Raw genomic sequence first — 17,285 nt, 5'->3', positions numbered from 1 at the left:
TGAGGAGGGAGCCTTGTTGTCGGGGAGCTGCTGGACGAAGTCACAGTGAAGATTTCTAGATTCTGACTTAGTCTCTTTTTTAGAAATTAAAAATGTCTCTCAGGACAAGGCAGGAGGTTGTAGACAATAAGAGTCCCACAAGGCTGGATAGCCCTTTGGCATCGGACCGCTGAATAACATTTGCTGCTATGGATCAGAAAGTAGCAGGAGGTGTCGCAAAATCATGCTGACCAGTACCTTGGGCGGATAGATGAGCAGGTTGGTCCTAGTATTCTCTCAGTTCTCAGAGCAGTTTTTAAATTTGGCTATCTGGGCACCTTCAGCACCACCACCAAGGGTCCAGGACTGGTAGGGAACTACTTGGTGTGTTAGGACTCACTCAGGCTGCGTCCAGGTGTGGATTCAAGATGGTTGGAGCCTGTTCTGTCCCTAAGACTCTGATCAAGAAGCTAGCCACTTAGCCCTTGGAGTCATTCTGGTAGCCCTGGGGCAACTAATGAAACAGGGCTCGAGCAGGAGGGCAGGCCTCATAGGGTTTCAAGGCAGGCTCCCGGCAGCAAAGCAGTCCTTACAAGTGCAGCAAAGCATCCTTGTGGAGTACCCAGCAGGCTACAGCAGTAGGCAGCCCTGGGAGAATCCTTCTGCAGGTCCCGAAAGTGAACTGAAGAGTGGGTCAGAAGGTCACCTTTTAATACATGGTGCCTTGTTTGAAGCAGGAGAAATTTCTACAGAATTACCTTTGAAGTGCTTGAAATTTCCTGATTCCCCTGCCCTGACTCCAACCTGACTGCAAGAACAATGCAGGGGCATGAAGCCCTTTGTGTGAAGGCAGCGCACAGCAATAAAGTGATAACACAACACAGATGGGACTGTGCCCAGCTCCGCCACTCTCCATCCTGCCTGTTGATGGTCCATCCAGGGACACCTAACCCTTCTATTGTGTGGCTGTCTGGTAGAAATAAACAAATTCCAACTGCCAAATACACCCAGTCATTTGACCCAGGCTGCAGGCACCAAATAGTTTAGGGCAGGAAAATGCCAACTTTCTAAAAGGGCTGTGGCAACAAATGATGGACGGAATCCTGAATTAATCAAACATTCACCCCAGTCAAGACATCTGGGTTAAATCTATCAATCTTTTGCTCAATACGTCACCCCAGTTTGGGACCAGCCATATCAAAATCATACTTGACCCTTCTCCTCATGGGAACAGTCCAGTCTGAACTGCTGAGCTGGGTTAGCCCGAAATAGCATCCTGGGACCGGTTTCGGGGTATTACCCCTCATCATCCAGGCTAGCTGAATCCAGTGGGACAGCAAGCAGGAGACACACATTTAGGCATACCCATCCAACTTAGGGCAAAAAATGCTGCAGCAACAAATGATGGACGGAATGCTGAATGAATCAAACCTTCCCCCACCAAGATAAGAGATCTGGGTTAAATCCATTCTTCTTTTTCTCACTACGTAACCCCAGTTTGGGCCCAGCCATGTGCAAATCAGATTTGACCCTGCTCCTGATGGGAACAGTCCAGACTGAAATGCCAAGCTGGGTCCTCCCTGGACTGGAAAAAAAGCATCCTGGGACTGGTTTTGGGGTTCGCCCTTCATCAGCCAGGCTAGCTTGAATCCAGTGGTACCGCAACCAGGAGATCCACGTCTGTGCATACCTATCCCACGTAGGGTGAACATAGCAAACACAACAAGATGACGGAGTGAGTGCTGAAATTTTTCAACCACTCACCCCCAGTCAAGAGACTGGCCTGGCAGTTCGGGCTGGACTGTTCCCTTTAGGGGCAGGGTCAAAACAGATTTGCAATTAGCTGAGTCAAAACTGGGGTGGCATAGTGAGCAAAAGAACGTTTGCTTAAACCCAGATCTGTTGACTGGGGGTGAGTGTTTGAAATATTTCAGCAGCTCTTGACATTGTATCAGGTATGATCTTATTAAGGGCCTTGGTAGAAGTGAAACTCAGGAGAGAGACTCCAATTTTCTCTGAGGTCCCATGTTTCCCTGCCAGGATTGTTTGGGTTCTCTTCGGACATAATCTTATATTGTGTTGATCTGAACCACATTACATGCACAGCTTTGTGGGATTTTTCTGTTATTTTTCTCCATTAGATAAAGTTAGACACACTGGCCCGATTTGTATGAGGTGTGGCGAGGGCAGTCTCTTTTTCTCTGCCATGATCCATTAGGAGTACTAAATCTATTAACTTCTCACAATTAATGATTTGATTGATGAACGATTTCAGCTATAGAGTAGAAAAGGGAGGCGAAGGTGACATAAGGCTATGACAGACAGAGATTGGGACAAGGGACAGGGGCAGAGGAGACAAGGGGAAAGGGTGACAGAGGAGATGGGCAGAAAGAAGAGGCAGGTAACATGAGACTAAGAAACAGGAAAAACAGGGAGAAAGTGGAGAAGATGTGCCTGCTGGACAGGAAAGACAAGGGGTTGAGACTACCAGCAATGGGGGGGGGGGGGGGGTGGGGGGAGAAGATTGGGGTAGAGGAGACCAGTGGCAGTAGAAAAAAGGAACAGAGAGAGGACAAGAGAGAGAGACAATTGGGAGAGTGGGCATGGGGACTGGGATACAAAGAGAATTATATGGCCGACTGGGGCGTTGGCAGGTGGACAGGGAAGAGAGTGCTGCAAGTGCTGCATGTTATTTTACCTATATGGCCATATCAGGGTGGCAGTGCACAGTGGTTAATTTGTGGAAAAATACGTGCCAGGGCTCTCGTCAGAAGGCAGCTTGCACCAGCCCATTGCTCCTATTGGTGGAGAGGATGTGGTGTAACGGGCAGAGCTGCCGACCTTGGAGCAGTTAAACCAGGTTTGAATCTCGGCGTCGGCTTGACATCGTCAAATTCTGGACAAATCACTTTATCTCCCCAGGCATACAAAAAAATGAATGTGTCTTTAAACTAGTGCTCACAAAAAGCGCTCCAATATCTTTGGGTCGTGTTTGCACCATAAGCGCTGGTGATGCCAAATAAGTGCCGGTGCAGGGTACCGGAAAAACGGACTTAAGTTAAGCGCTGCCAGTGCAGCATTTGTGTGTGGATAACTCTACTGTCTCTTGTGCTGTGATAATGTGTAGTAGACACGATCCTTGTCTGCCACCAGGAAATGTAGCTGCCACATACATCTCACTTTATTGCTGGAAGGCAGCCACTTGCATGGGCGTCCACAAAAATATTTTCAAGGGCAGCATAATCTTACTGTCATCCATAAAGGGCAAGTGGAAAATCCAGAGACCCCACCCCCCCCCCCCCATAACCCTCCCCTGCGGACGCCCATGGCCACGTGGTCTGCCTTTGTGAATCAGGCCTTAGGCTTGGGATATCTCCATAAACTCGACACGCCAGACCAAAGGTGTCTACTTATAAATGAATTCGGGGGAAAAAAACAGATTGGGAAGTGGAAAAAGGCCTGGTTAAGTATCTGCAACAGTCAGGGCACATAAAATTGTCGAGCTCACAAAGGGATGTATTTTATCCTCCACTACACAGCTAGTTACCACTCAATGCACGTATACTTTGAGTCACGAAAATATATTGGTTGGATTAAATCTTATTCCCACTGCATGCAGTGCACTCGATACGAACCTCGTATGATCTTATTAAATTGAGATTAATAATACATATTTCTACAGTAGACCACTTGTACTTATGACAGCTTTGTTCCCCATGCTGTGTGACACAATACAAAAAAATCTAATTAAGGCTCCCAGCAGTTGTTTCACAGCTGTTAGCTTCTTCCTGCCGATGGTCCCTTATCCCACCAAGCAATGAAGCAAAAAATCTATCATGCAAGACATTTACATAGGAAGGGATTTTCAAGTCTAGCGTTACCCACCATCTTTTCTTTCCACCAACATTAGATTTTCAATATACTTGCTTATAGGGGCTTTCAGCCAGACTTCTTTATCGATTCATTCACATGTATTCTTCTGTCCACTAGAGCATATAGCATGGGACAGTGGGTCAAGCCCACTTTACCCACTGGATGACTTCACTGCGAGGGATGGCATTCTGCTCTGTTACAAGGAGCACATCACATACAAAGTAGCTCCCCACAGGGCATAGACTACCATGGAAATGTGTTTTTTGAGACCAAACAATATTTTTGCTTTTAGACAACGTTTTTCTTTAGATTTACAAGGGACCAGCAGATTCCCTAAAAATAAAGTTTTACAAAAACTAGGACACAGCAAAACAAGCACTGGCAAAGCCAAAGGGCTGGAAGTCAAAGCGTTGACAATTCTTGCTCAATCAAGGAAGCTCAAAATCCTCACCTGAACAGCTGTGACTGGCTGTGTGCTTCTTTTAACTGTTCTTCAAGACATTGTTGAGCATCACACACACTTCGCAAGTCATTCTGTTGTTTTTCTAGTTGTACCTTTAAATTCTGAATTCTACAAGCAGAACAAAAAAAAGGATAAGTCTATGATCTTTACAAAGAGGCAACTGGGTGTCTGAGTGTATTTATGAGCACACACTTCCTTCACAGTGACCTGCGCTCACATCATACCCATGATCACATGTTAAAATGGTGCTCAACTGTCTTCACAGGATATATATTGACAACAGTACAAAACCAATCAGCTCGATTTATAACTAGGGTAGACCCATGTTTTATTATATTTAACATAACTTTTATATTATTTAGCCTACATAAATTACTTCATCAAATACCATGCTGCACATCAGCTGGTCATTCAAGATCAGGATACGCTATCCTAGCCAATGTAGAGACACATTATGTATCCCAAAGCTAAATGTCTCAATTTTTTTTGAAAAATAATGTGGAGTATATGAAAGTCACTTATTAGGACAAAATAAAATTGGGCTAAAAACATCACTGCTAAGAGATGAATAGCTACTCAAGATATTCAAAGGAACGTAAAATATTGGAAAATATTTATAATCTAAATAACACAATAACATTCGTTTTTGTACTCAATGCTAAATAACTATGAAACCAAAATAGCAGAAGTAAGTATGCTTGCTAAAAGGTCCAACATATACAATGTGGTTAGTTGCATCATATTAAAAAAATATACCAGATATCAAAATAACTTGTCATCCAAAGGCCATTCTAGTAACAAAAAAAAGAATATATGCATCGTTAGAAGTGACACGCATGATCTAAGTTGAGTAAGAAATGCACCAGCAAATAGGGTTGCATGACAACGACCCACAGTCAAGAGAACAGTCCACAGAGGCAAACAAAGGTAAACAGATGACTAAGTAATCTTTGCTAGTTTTTATTTATTGGCCGTGTGAGGTGAGGCAAATTTCAGTAAGAAAAAAAATGACTAAGGCATGTTTTATCAAAATATTAAAATATAATAATAATAAAAAAAAAACAGGAGAAGACGTCAAAGGAAATAGCAGAACAAAGGAATACCAATAAACTTTTAATGTGTGGTACCTAGGGCTGGGTGGCACTAGGCTGTCTCCTCATCACCTCTTTTCACCCATGCCCATAGGATCTCCAGGTCCGAGGTTCTCATTTGGGACACGCAGTGTTTCTACTGTCCCCAGTCCATCTATAGAGTTTTATGGCCTTGCTTTGTCCTCCTTTAGTGGATCTTTCGGTAGGACAACTGTTCGAGTAAAATTAAGAATGTGACCAATGATGAATGGTTTCCATAAAGCATTCTCCTCATTTTGGCCTCTCTAATTGGGAAGTGTCTCCACATTCTTAGAGAGAAGGGACAAAATAAGTTACATTCGAAATTAGTATAAAACCATAATAATAAAAACTTCACTTACTCAAATCAATGTTACAAAGCATTGAATGAAACTTCAGTGAAAATCAAAAAGTGCATACAAATCACTACAAAAATGTATGGCGAACACTTAACACTGAAAATCACTGGTAAACCAATCATCCCCAATGTAAAAATAAATAATAGTAAAAGACATTTCTTAAAAATCAGGGGACAACTAAAAGCATGGAACAAATAGTGAGGTTTCTAATGGTTGGACTTAGAGGAGAGCAAGAATTGGAATTCCGCCATGCCACTGGAGGAATTCCAGCCCGCACCATCAGTGATGTGTTTCCTACTTAGTGTTTTCATAATGGCAAGCATCATGCCAGTGGCCCGCCAAGCTGTGAGTCTAAAACACATCTTGATGTTAGAGGATAAACCAACTGATATAGAGTCACTGATCCACCACCAGGCAGAGCAGAATAGCTGCTGAAGAGTCCATCAAGGGAAGCAGGCAGATTTTTACACCAAGGTAAGCTGAATGTCTCTGACATGCTGGCAAGTACACCTCAGCATTTCCAGGAAACAATCTATGAACACATGCTAACATTGTACACTACCTCCAGCACATTCCTAGGGTCTTCATTTGAAGGCTGCTTGAGCAGAGAAACTGCCTCTAATCTAATTAGAAACACAAACCCCCAGATTCATCATGCTCCTCTTTTGCGAGTCCTTAATAGCGATTATTAAGGAATCGCTATTAAAGATTCGCAAAACGGGATGCATGTAGAAAGCGCAAAATTTATAGCGATTTCTACATCTTCCTTATTTGCGATTCGCTAATTGCTAATCGCAAATAAGGAATAACTCCCCATTCATTCCTATGGGGCTAAAGATTTTCCGTTGATGAATCTACCTGTAAGTCTGGCAGGCTTGGGTGGAGTAGAGAAGCCTACTGCAATAGTGGACGGAAACGGCTCTAGCTGAACTCTTACGCAGGGCCTGACTGCTTCACTGTTTCACAAGGGTGGGCACCACCAGCACAAGGTCCTGGTGAACCAGGAAGGTCCATATTGCCAAGTTCACAGTGATACACGTTCACTTGTTTTACGCCTTTGATTTTTTTGCTCTTCTACATTTGGCTTTGGTTACGCTATACAAAAACTGGGATTAATGCTTCTTAATTGTAGTAGCCAGCCACCTTTAGCGGCATAGTAAACTGTGCATAGAAATGGAGTTAACTCGACTGAAAAGCCCCAGGATTTGATGGCTTCAATATGTGTGGGGAATGGGTTACTTAGTCCAACTGACTGTAAACAGGTGGCACTCTATACGTGTTGATTGTTGTTTACAAGATCTGTTGGGGCTCATCAGTCCCTTCACAGGCATTTCTCTCTAGCCTGAGGCTAAGTTTCGGTTAGTTAGAAAGTCAAACTTCATTTTGCTTCCCCCCGTTATGCAGTTACCACTAGGCACCCACCTTTACTTTCAACCAAGGACTCAAGTGAGAAGGTCAGAGTTGCTTTGCACAGTAGATTTATTTTGAGATGTTATCTATGGTTACTTTTAGGTGGCAAAAAGGCACAGAAAATAAATTCAAATTGTGACATTTGTCAAAATGCAAGTATTTTTTTTAATTTAAATTCTGTTACATGAATGAAATGTTATTATCCTTAGTATTTTTTTAAACATGAAAGCCTTGCTCATCGTTAATCACTACTTTTTGAATACTTAAGGTGGTTTTACGAACTTTGTCTAGTAAATCCATACTAGAGCAATACAGAAGTACCAATAACATAATGGAAGCTCCTGTAGGCATTGCCTACACACTTTTCCTTCACAGTGCCCACTGCCAAGTCTCTCTCAATACCCAGACTGCAATTTCGCTGAAGCGCAATCTCTAAGTGTGTCCAAACTTGTCAAATATTTGGGAAAATCATACTTTTAAAGTGTTGGTTAGGTTGAAAAGTTTGATTCAGCCTTTAATGCTTTCACCTATTTACGCTATTTTGTTTTTGTTAACCTTTCGGACTGGTTTTTTCCTGTCATGATCAAAACATGCTTCTCATTACAGTTGTTGCTACCCATATCACGCATTAATAATCTTAAACCACATCCCACAAAATCAACAAAAATGTGTACATTATGGGAGAGATTAACAATAATCTTGTTGTCCCTATGGGGCCAGTAACTCCCATTACTGGCTTCATTTGGAGTATTGTGAAGGCCTAAGTGTGTGTTTGTTTGCATATGCGCATACTAGTTTAGGCAGAGAAGAAATTATCTGCGTAGACAGAAGAAAACCCTTAACAATATAACTCGCATCCAAACACAACAGCTACTACACAAACACACCTATTAGATACTCTACAAAAAAGTAAGCAAATAAAGTGAAAACACATAGGGCCTTATTATGAGTTTGGGGGTGAGGAAGCGAGACGGCCTGCTCCAACACTGCCAAACACAAGTGCACACCGCCCGCCAGATCAAACTTTTTTCGTCACTGCAGGGCCCTCTTTGTTTCCTCTCAAGCACAGTTTTCATGGCGGGCTCACCGCCATGAAAATTGGGGCGGAGAGTTAACTTGTGATATGCTTGGCGGAGCTGCAGTGGCCCGCCAAGCTTATTGCCGCCCCAAGACCACCACAACACTGCCAGGGATTGCAGATCCCTGTCGGCAGTAGTGTCCCATGGCAGCCCGACCACTCCACTTGTTATAGGGCAGTCGGACCACTGATGCGTCGGTAGCTGCACCGCCACCATGAGATTGGCAGTTCATCGGACTGCCAAACTCATACTAAGGCCCATAGACAAGGCTTGCACACACATACATGCACATGTACTTCCATGCTTAAAAGCCACACACACACGAAATACCTATAATAAATTTCCTATACTCCGTAATTTACATGTCCACAAGTATACAGTGTATGACGTAAAACATATTTCTCATTCTGTTGGGTTTTAAGGTTCAGCTCGTTGGGGTGCCTACAATAGTTAAAATTTTGCAGCAATGAGAAATCTATCAACCAATTATATTTCAGCAAATTAAGATACATTTTACAGCAGGTACAGCATAGCTTTTAGAGTTGATGAGGATCAGGCTGAAAAAAAGGTAAGGTGTATGATCATCCAAGTCCCCAGCGGCCCGGATTGGCCATAGCGGGCACCCGGCAATCTCCCGGTGCGCCGCACGGGTGGGGGCCGGTTTTGGGCCCCTGGGGCCGTTCTTGATACAGGGCCGTTTTTGCAAGCGGGGAGGGGGGCCGGCCAAGCACTTTGCCAGGGCCGGTTGTGGTTCCCAGTCCGGCCCTTGCCATAGTGGTGATCTTTCAAGTTGGGCATGTGTGTGTGGGAGTGCATGAAGGTTAGGTACTTTGTAAGTGGACAGGCACAAACGGTCCGTTTGAACTCAGTACGCGAACAATGTAAGCCATTTCAACTTCCCTTTAGGTGATACGAAGGGATTCTTCCCCCAAAAATGTAAGTAGTGCATTTTTGATCTAACTTTTCAAATCGGTTGACTGAAACAACATAGGTTTTACAGGCAGTTATGGAGGGGCATTCATTGACATTTTCAAATCTATTTTACAAAGTGTCAAACAGGCCAGGTCCTGAGAAAGTATGTTAAATGGCTTTACCCTAAGACAACTGGAAACAATTATTATTATTATTATTATTATTATTATTATTATTATTATTATTGAGTCTTGTATAGCGCATGGTTACCCTTGGGCATCCCAGCGCTCATCCAGAGTACACACAATGGCAACGTGAGTAGGTCTCACAGGTGACACAGAGTGCAGACCTACGGATTTTGCTAATGTGGATTGCCTTTTTTCTTTTTTAAACCACACCAAGATAGCCACCAAACTTGTGCATTCACAGTGTAGCGTCCTCCCCATCCCGGTAGGATGCGAATGACAACGCCACACACGGAGATCTGTAGTGCATGTATTTAATCTTCAGAATGCAACCGTTAAGTGACTCGCCAACTTTATTTAACCACACCTAAACAAATGCCAACACTTACGTCATTCCTACAGAGTCCTTCGGGGATTAGAAGGGTCCCACTATACAAATATATACAAGACACTACACGTGGCAGCCATCTTGTAATCTTTTTTCAACAAAAACATACATGTTAGAGACTCATCCTTGCCCCCCCCACCAACCCCCCTCGTGCCTCCCCCCGGCCAATGCCTCTGCAAGGGTGATAGTGTGCTTTACATCAGAAATAAAAAAAGACAAACAGCATATTATGAATCAACTAAGGGCAGGAGTACATGAAACAAAATAAATAGGAGGGGCATCACTGAGGAAGGACACATCAAAAATAGCTAAAATGTTCCTATGGGAGGTCCTTTGTAAGCTACTGATTGTAAGGCTCAGTAGTGCAAAGTAAAAATTTTAACTCTTTAGTCCTCTTTTGAAATCCCTCTCAGTTAACAAGTTGAATACATGATTAGAGAGAATTCCATGTTCTGGGACCATTTCAAGGTGAAATATTTCTTCATCGGGTGATTTAAGCATTGAAATATGAAGCTGTAGCGGTTTAGGCTCTAGCGGATGACAACAAATGTCCATGTTTATGTATGTATCTGTATTACGATGATGCAAGAAGAGTTGATTTACTTTATATTATTTGCATTTTTGTAATTGTTTATCGATAACTGAATCGAATAATTTCTGTAACGGAAGAATTACTGTAATGTCTTTCCTTTTGTTTTTCTACTTCAATAAAAACGACCTGAATTAAAAAACAAGAAAAAATATGAAGCTGTACAGGGATCCTTTAAGTACATGGATCCTGCAGCTAAGGAAACTGGTGCTCTGGGCAGGTATGGGCTTTAGCAAGTTGGCAGGACACAGAAAGTAGCAACTGGAAAACCTGTCTGTAAAAAGTGCCACAAGGGTGAAGAAGAATCTGGTCTAAGCACTGCAAAATGGAGGGGAAAAGAGGCACCAATTAGAAGGCAACGGGGACTAAGCAGGAGGAAGTGCAGGAATAGAAAATCTAACCCATTTTGGATAGAGGAAATTGAAAACCTGAATCCTCATGGCCTACAACATGCATGTCTTCCACCTTTTCCAATGAAGGATCTGCACTATACAGAGAAAGTGAGAATACTGGGGAATATAGAGCCAGCCTGGAAAAGGAGTGCTCAAAAATCTTCAGCCAGCCTACCCAGGGGTGAAAATAGCAAACAAATAATCAAAAAGGACCGCCACCTACTTGACTGGATAACTTTGGAAAAGGGGTCTGCAAAACCAAGTAGATACAAAGCACCAACAATGCTTCTGTTGTTTCGAAGGGTCAAAAAGGTCTGTTATACTGCCTGGTCTCAGAAAGGCCAGGATCAAGGGCAAAGCTATTAAAAACAGTCACAGTGGGTAGGGGGGGGTAAAGAAATGAAGATCAGTATATCCTCTGACACATTTGTTATTACCATTGGGACTCTGGTGCAGCATTCACATATGAGAACAAAAAGTGTACTGTTCCTAGGTGGGGATCTAGGTCAAGAGGATGGCCAGCAGAGGGGCGTGCTCCTTTTAGGAGCAATGGCCCTTTGTTCTCATAACTGCAGGGGCCCGTGTGCTGGACCTTAAAAATCCCCAGCCCCTGCTTCCTTGTTTTGATTGACAGCATTCACATAATCACATCTGGGGGAAAACACATTTGTGAGTGGCAGAGATTAACCAAGTGTCCTCTGGTGCTCTGGGGAGGGTTACAATTGGGGAGGGTTACAATTGGAAGGAAGTCACAATTTAGTGTGTCACTGAGCTAATACCTAGAATCTCTCTGTGTTTCTTGCAGTTGGAAAGCATCACCGACAGGCAGCCCATGTTAGGTATCTAAGATTAAAACCTGGTAAGGCACAAGCCCCAAAATGAGTCCATCATGCAGTTTTGATAAACACGCTCTAGGTTGCCCAAGGAAAGGATGAGTCCTCAATATAGCCAGGGTGTCAACCTGCACAGAACAATATACCTGAAAGGTTTCACACATCTTCCTTAGAGCATCGCAGTTAGGAGGAAAAACCCAAAGAGGAGAAACAAACCTTCTTTGGCAAACTAGTAATTCTTGATTGGAGATGGAAGAAGACCTGGAGAAATCAGAAAAGAAATGCCTTGCAAGGCATCTTCCTTTCATAAAACCTCACTTATATATGCTATAAACAGAGACTGACATCACAGGAATAGACTCCCCAACATCTGGGATTTGGAGACTCAGAAAGATATCATCAAATGGACAGATCATCATATTGAGAAGATCTGTTTCTACTCTAACTCAGGAATTCAAGGCATTCTTTTAACTATGAACAATTCTAATTTTGACATCCTGCACAGAATTCTAGAATTTCGCTGCCGTCCTTTGCTCTCTGCCCTCCATGTGACTAGAGGATAATCCCTCAGGGTCACTGCCAGAGCAGACCCATTGGTACGACTGAGGCAGCAAGGATGCTCTGCAGCAGTTTGAGCGCGGTGTGTGGTAATATGGTCATGGAGAGCGAGTGGAACACTTCTTTTCCTTGTAAGCCCAGATAATGTTAGTACTATCCTCTGTACAGATCCCAGTAGACTGTAATATCAAGGTTTCTTGAAGCTTGAAGCTCGATTGTTAGGTACAGTTGAGACTGTGAAGCCACTCCCAGTAGGGAACCCACCCTAGTGGTCCACCAAACGACTACAAGAGCCCTTTCCAAGTTAGGGAAACATGAGTTCTCTCCCCTCTTCTCCACAGTACTCATGGGGATAATCTTGAACCGTGTGTCTTCACACGTGACCTGTATACCTACCTACCTTTAGCTGACACTGCTCTCACCAATGTCTCAAACCTATAATTTACTATGCAGTAGAACCTCAACTTCCATTTTTGATCCTCATAGAACCCTCTGCAGACTTCTCCTTATTCTTTGGCATTGTGGATCAGACCACTAACATAAAACAATGGTTCTTCTAGGAAACTCGACCACTTCAATCACTGGTTCACCTTTTACATCTTAGATCAACCTTGGCATACAGGAGCGCTGACTAATATCATTAGGTACGGCACAGTTCAGGAATAGCCAATGAGTGCGGATTCCAAACTGGAGAACTGGTATTCTTTGAATCCATGATCCTGTAGCAAAAGCTGGCGAATGGAAAGGCTACCAAAAAACTGGCTGGAGAAATAAAATCTAGGTAAACAAAAACAAAATTTGACAGGTCAGCAGCATCACTTAAGGCAGGAGTTCTGAAGAATCCCCTCAAGTGGGAAAAAAGTTATGAATTTGGCGACACCAAAAGGCATACTGGTGGGCAGAGTTAGGTGCAGCAAGGGACATGCATGCACCAGAGCATCCAAATGGCTATTACTTTCTGCTGCTGCTGCTATGTGCAGGAGTCTCCTGTACAAGGTGAGATCGCAAGACTCAGAAGGACCCAGGGTTGGACTGGCCTATGCAGCAATCTGGCAGTGCCAGAATGACTAATCTGGCATATCAGTATGTGGGTTCTTTTTTTATTTTTGTGGGCCTGTAATATGGTCTGGTGGGCTTGTTTTCACTATTGATTTTGCTACTATTATCTCAAAAATAGAGTGCAGCAAACACAAATGCATGCAATCTTCCATACCTTGCAAGGCATCTATATAGCACGTCTTTACAAGCTCAAAACTGCCCTTTTACTATGGTGCCCGGGCCCCAGAAGGACCTGATCGTAGGACTCTGAAATCCTAGTCCTATGCGCCCTTTCTGGTTTCACTGTGTATGACTCTACCTGTTGCACATATTAACTCCAAGCCATCAAACAGTAAAACTGCCCTTTCCTAACAAGCCATAAGTTTGGTCAGTCGCACAACTATGGAAAGAAATGGTACTGGCATTTATAAAGCGGTTACTAACCCTGACAAGGCTGCTCCAGAGTGCCTGCAACTTTAAAAACGTCATCAAAGTCATCTGTTTAGCAAACTTTCTATCATCCAATTAATCATACATTGTAATCAACAGTATATGACAGTAAAGCTTGAACTTTCTTTCTATATGAGGCTGCAAACATGAAATACTCGTACTGCACACTGCCTTTAAGCGGATGACCGGGCATCCTATTAGACAAACATTTAAGCCTCTTCACAACAAATGAGATTCACAAGGAGCTTCTGCAAACCTTCCGGCACTTGCTTTCAAACAGGACAAATCTTATCCTAAACAGTGATAAAGTAGGTCCTTTATTCTTGCACAATAGGGCAAGAGGCAGATTTAAAGGAAAAGAATAGTGACTTCTGCCCGAAATCGGCCTAAGATCCACTGGCCCTCCCCAGGGTTCTATCACACTCTGGTGAGAAAGGGGAAGATGGCTGATCCGAAGGCATAGCTTCTCCAACTGGAGCTGGGGGAGCTATGCTTTGGGGAAGATGCTGCCTGAAATGATGGAGGACAAGCTGCCAACTCTGATGTGGTGTGCTGCGATCGCTTCTGCCAGCATCAACATTGTGAAAGAACGGCATGCAGTCCATCGTGTTCTTTCACGAACTGGGCAATAAAATGTACCTGGAATGCAATCTCGAAACGTGTCAGGGCAACTTGAAATGAGGGATTAGGAATGTAACCCCAACTTGAGGGTACATTCCCAGTGCCTACATGTGGTGGCGAAATTCGACCATGATGCACGACTGTTGGAACTCCTAACAGTTTCATCCCCATAGATCGCTCCTCAAAGACCAGCGAGGCGCCACCTTTGAGGGCATCTTTAAATATGGCTTTCACCACCAGCAGTGATGTAACCCCCAGAACTCTAAGTCAATCCCTAAATCTTCCAAGCAACAAAATCAAACCACTTGGCGCTTCCAGGACTTTAACATCAGTTTAATGCGAAGAGAATGCTAACTCTCAATACAAGGGAACATCTCGTTCCATAAAGATTCCTGTGGAAGACATCTGCTTCTGTCCTTGGCCTGGGGGCTTCACTGGGAAGAAACAGTCTGAAAGTGCAGTTTGCTCTTTACTCTTTGCTTCTCATCTATCATTTCTCCTGGATCGCCCAGACCCAATTTACACAATCCAGCAACAACCCTGTGAACTGCATGAAATGATGCATGATCCGTTAAATGTCCTTTGTCCAAAAGTATTTCTCCCACCGGTAACATTCTCAGAACACAATTTATAAAACAATGGGATAAGAAGCATTCTGTTAAGTGAACATAACCTATTCATTGCATCTGCGCCATGAAAACTGTGATTCAATTCACTGAAAAGAAGTCCTGGGCAGACAGCCAATGTTAAGTACTGCATGTTCAGAAGAAGCTCAGAAGCACACTCATTGGGACCCATATTAATTAGAACAATGACTCTGAGCTCAACACTACATTGTACTGACACTGGAGGTTTACAATGGGAACTAGCTCTCAGTGCCCCAATCCAACACCGTCCTGTGCGTTTTCGATCATGAATATTTCTACAAAGTAGAATTTTTTGTGTACGGCCTCATTCTTTGATGCCTAAAATTGTTTTGCAAACTCATTGCCAATCTGTGCTTGAAGCATTACTCAAAAATAGACCCTGGCTCTGAAGTCTTGGCAGTTTGGAAAGAAGCCATTTTGCAGCCTATCAGAAAGTGCACATCTCGGCTGTCCATATAACTCTCAAGCAGGAGAAACTTGATCAAGTTATTCGCTTCCTGCTGAGGTCTGATTGAATTTTGAAGTTCTTTGCTTGACAAAAAGGCTGCTAAAGCAACTAGCACTGGAGGAAGACTGCACAGCAGACATCAGAGCCCTGGTCCCATATCAACTCAACGGAGGCCACACCGTACTCGTCTGTGTCACCGAATTTGACTTGACCCATCTGAAAAGTGTCCTTAATGCCACAGCTGTACTTACCATGGAAATTACAAGGTTCAACAGAATCTCATCTACTCTTATAAAACTGCAACCGTTACCACAACTGTTGTACATTACTTTAAAAACCTGGAGATCCACTTATCTGTCACCTAAAACACACCACAGTACCCAATAAGTAAGATCTTGGAAAGGAAACTTGACATGCACTGCAGTGAAATCATTAGGCTCAAGGCAAGAAAATATAGAAAGGAGAAGACAAGATGCCACACATTCTGTTACGCTTCTGTGATCTGGAAATCCCGCACCACGCAAATTATCAATCTTCTTCATATCTGAAAAAACTAGAAGACCATCTTTTTCAATGAATGCGTAATGCATATATAATCATCAAGATGATAGACTCCCCTCCAACAATAACCAATCCTCTTCACTCCACAATACAGGTATACCTCTGCTGTACTCCACATGTGAATAGCGCTGCGGTGCATTTATCACTTTGTTCTTCACAATATATGTACCTCAAAATACCTAGCTGCTTCCACCACTCCTCATTCGATCATTTCTACATTATGGTTTCAGAGAGATTTAATTTGTCTTTAGGTTTTTAGTTAGCAAAACAAATTCTCTGGAAAAATAATACTGAAAACAAGTGGTATTTTCTTTAGGAAACTTCCAACAACCCATATCTTCCATAGAGATCAGTCAGTTGGGGGTTCAACTGGGCAAGATGCCTAGTTTCAAGACTTTGCATTTTCCTCCGGTTGTTCTTTATAAATGTACTTAGAAAATCATTCAATTTTTGAAAAATGAGCTCCTTTTTTATTTTCTCTTTTTTTAAATTGAGTGGCTCCTGAAACGCTGCGTCTAATATTTCTAAGGGTCATGTACTAGCTTGCCAGATTTTCTGAAAAAAATATCAAATTCTGGTCAACATTCTCAATAGCCCCTTTTTCACATATCGCTTGCAATCACAATTTTGCAGTTCCGGACAGTATATATAACCTGTACTACTACCACTGATTTGATTCATAAGCAATTTGTCAAGATCAGAAGTCTTAAATAATTTATTTTGAAGCACATATTTAGAAGGTAAACTCTAGAAACAAAACCCAGTCTAGAGACTAAACAAGGTGATTCTCTCCCTCATCGACGAACCTACAGCCGCCAAGAAAAAATTCCACAGTGGAATTAAGGCAGTTGCAACCTGGATGAAGGAAAGCTACCTCAAGCTCAACTCAGACAAGACCAAAGTCCTCATCCTGGGCCCCACATTGTCCACCTTGGATGACTTCTGGTGGCCCGCAGCAGGTGGAACCCCCCCAAACCCACGGACCACACATGAAACCTCAGCATCATCCTGGACAACTAGTTCTCAATAAACTGCCAGATCAATGCAGTCTTATCCTCCTGCTTCCACACACTCCACCTGCTCCGGAATATCTTCAAGTGGATACCAACAGAGTCCAGGAAAATGGTCTTCCATGCAATAGTCAGCAGCAGACTCGACTACAGCAAATCACTCTATGCCGGCACCACGCAAAAACTCAGAAAGAAGCTGCAAAATGTCCGAAACGCCTCTGCTAGACTTATCCTGAACATCCCCCGCCACAGCCATATCGCCAGCCACCTGAGAGACCTTCACAGTCTCCCGGTCAACAAAAGGATCACCTATAAACTCATGCCTAAAAAGTTATCCACAATGCTGGGCCAGCATACCTCAACCACCGCCTCTCCATCCAC

At 43.2% G+C, this 17,285-nt stretch overlaps 1 protein-coding gene across 1 annotated transcript in view; it reads right to left on the bottom strand.

Moving 5' to 3' along the window:
• The window catches only part of LEKR1 (leucine, glutamate and lysine rich 1), a 581,209-nt gene that overhangs the window by 309,480 nt on the left and 254,444 nt on the right, over positions 1–17,285 (bottom strand). Inside the window, exon 3 of the mRNA XM_086944128.1 lies at positions 4,304–4,423. Coding sequence (XP_086800254.1) covers positions 4,304–4,423 — 120 coding nt within the window. The remainder of the gene's footprint in view (positions 1–4,303; positions 4,424–17,285) is intronic.

The sequence above is a fragment of the Lissotriton vulgaris genome, chromosome 11 (genome assembly GCF_964263255.1).
Source record: "Lissotriton vulgaris chromosome 11, aLisVul1.2, whole genome shotgun sequence".
Lineage (NCBI taxonomy): Eukaryota > Metazoa > Chordata > Amphibia > Caudata > Salamandridae > Lissotriton > Lissotriton vulgaris.
This window is presented reverse-complemented; position numbering and strand designations above follow the sequence as displayed.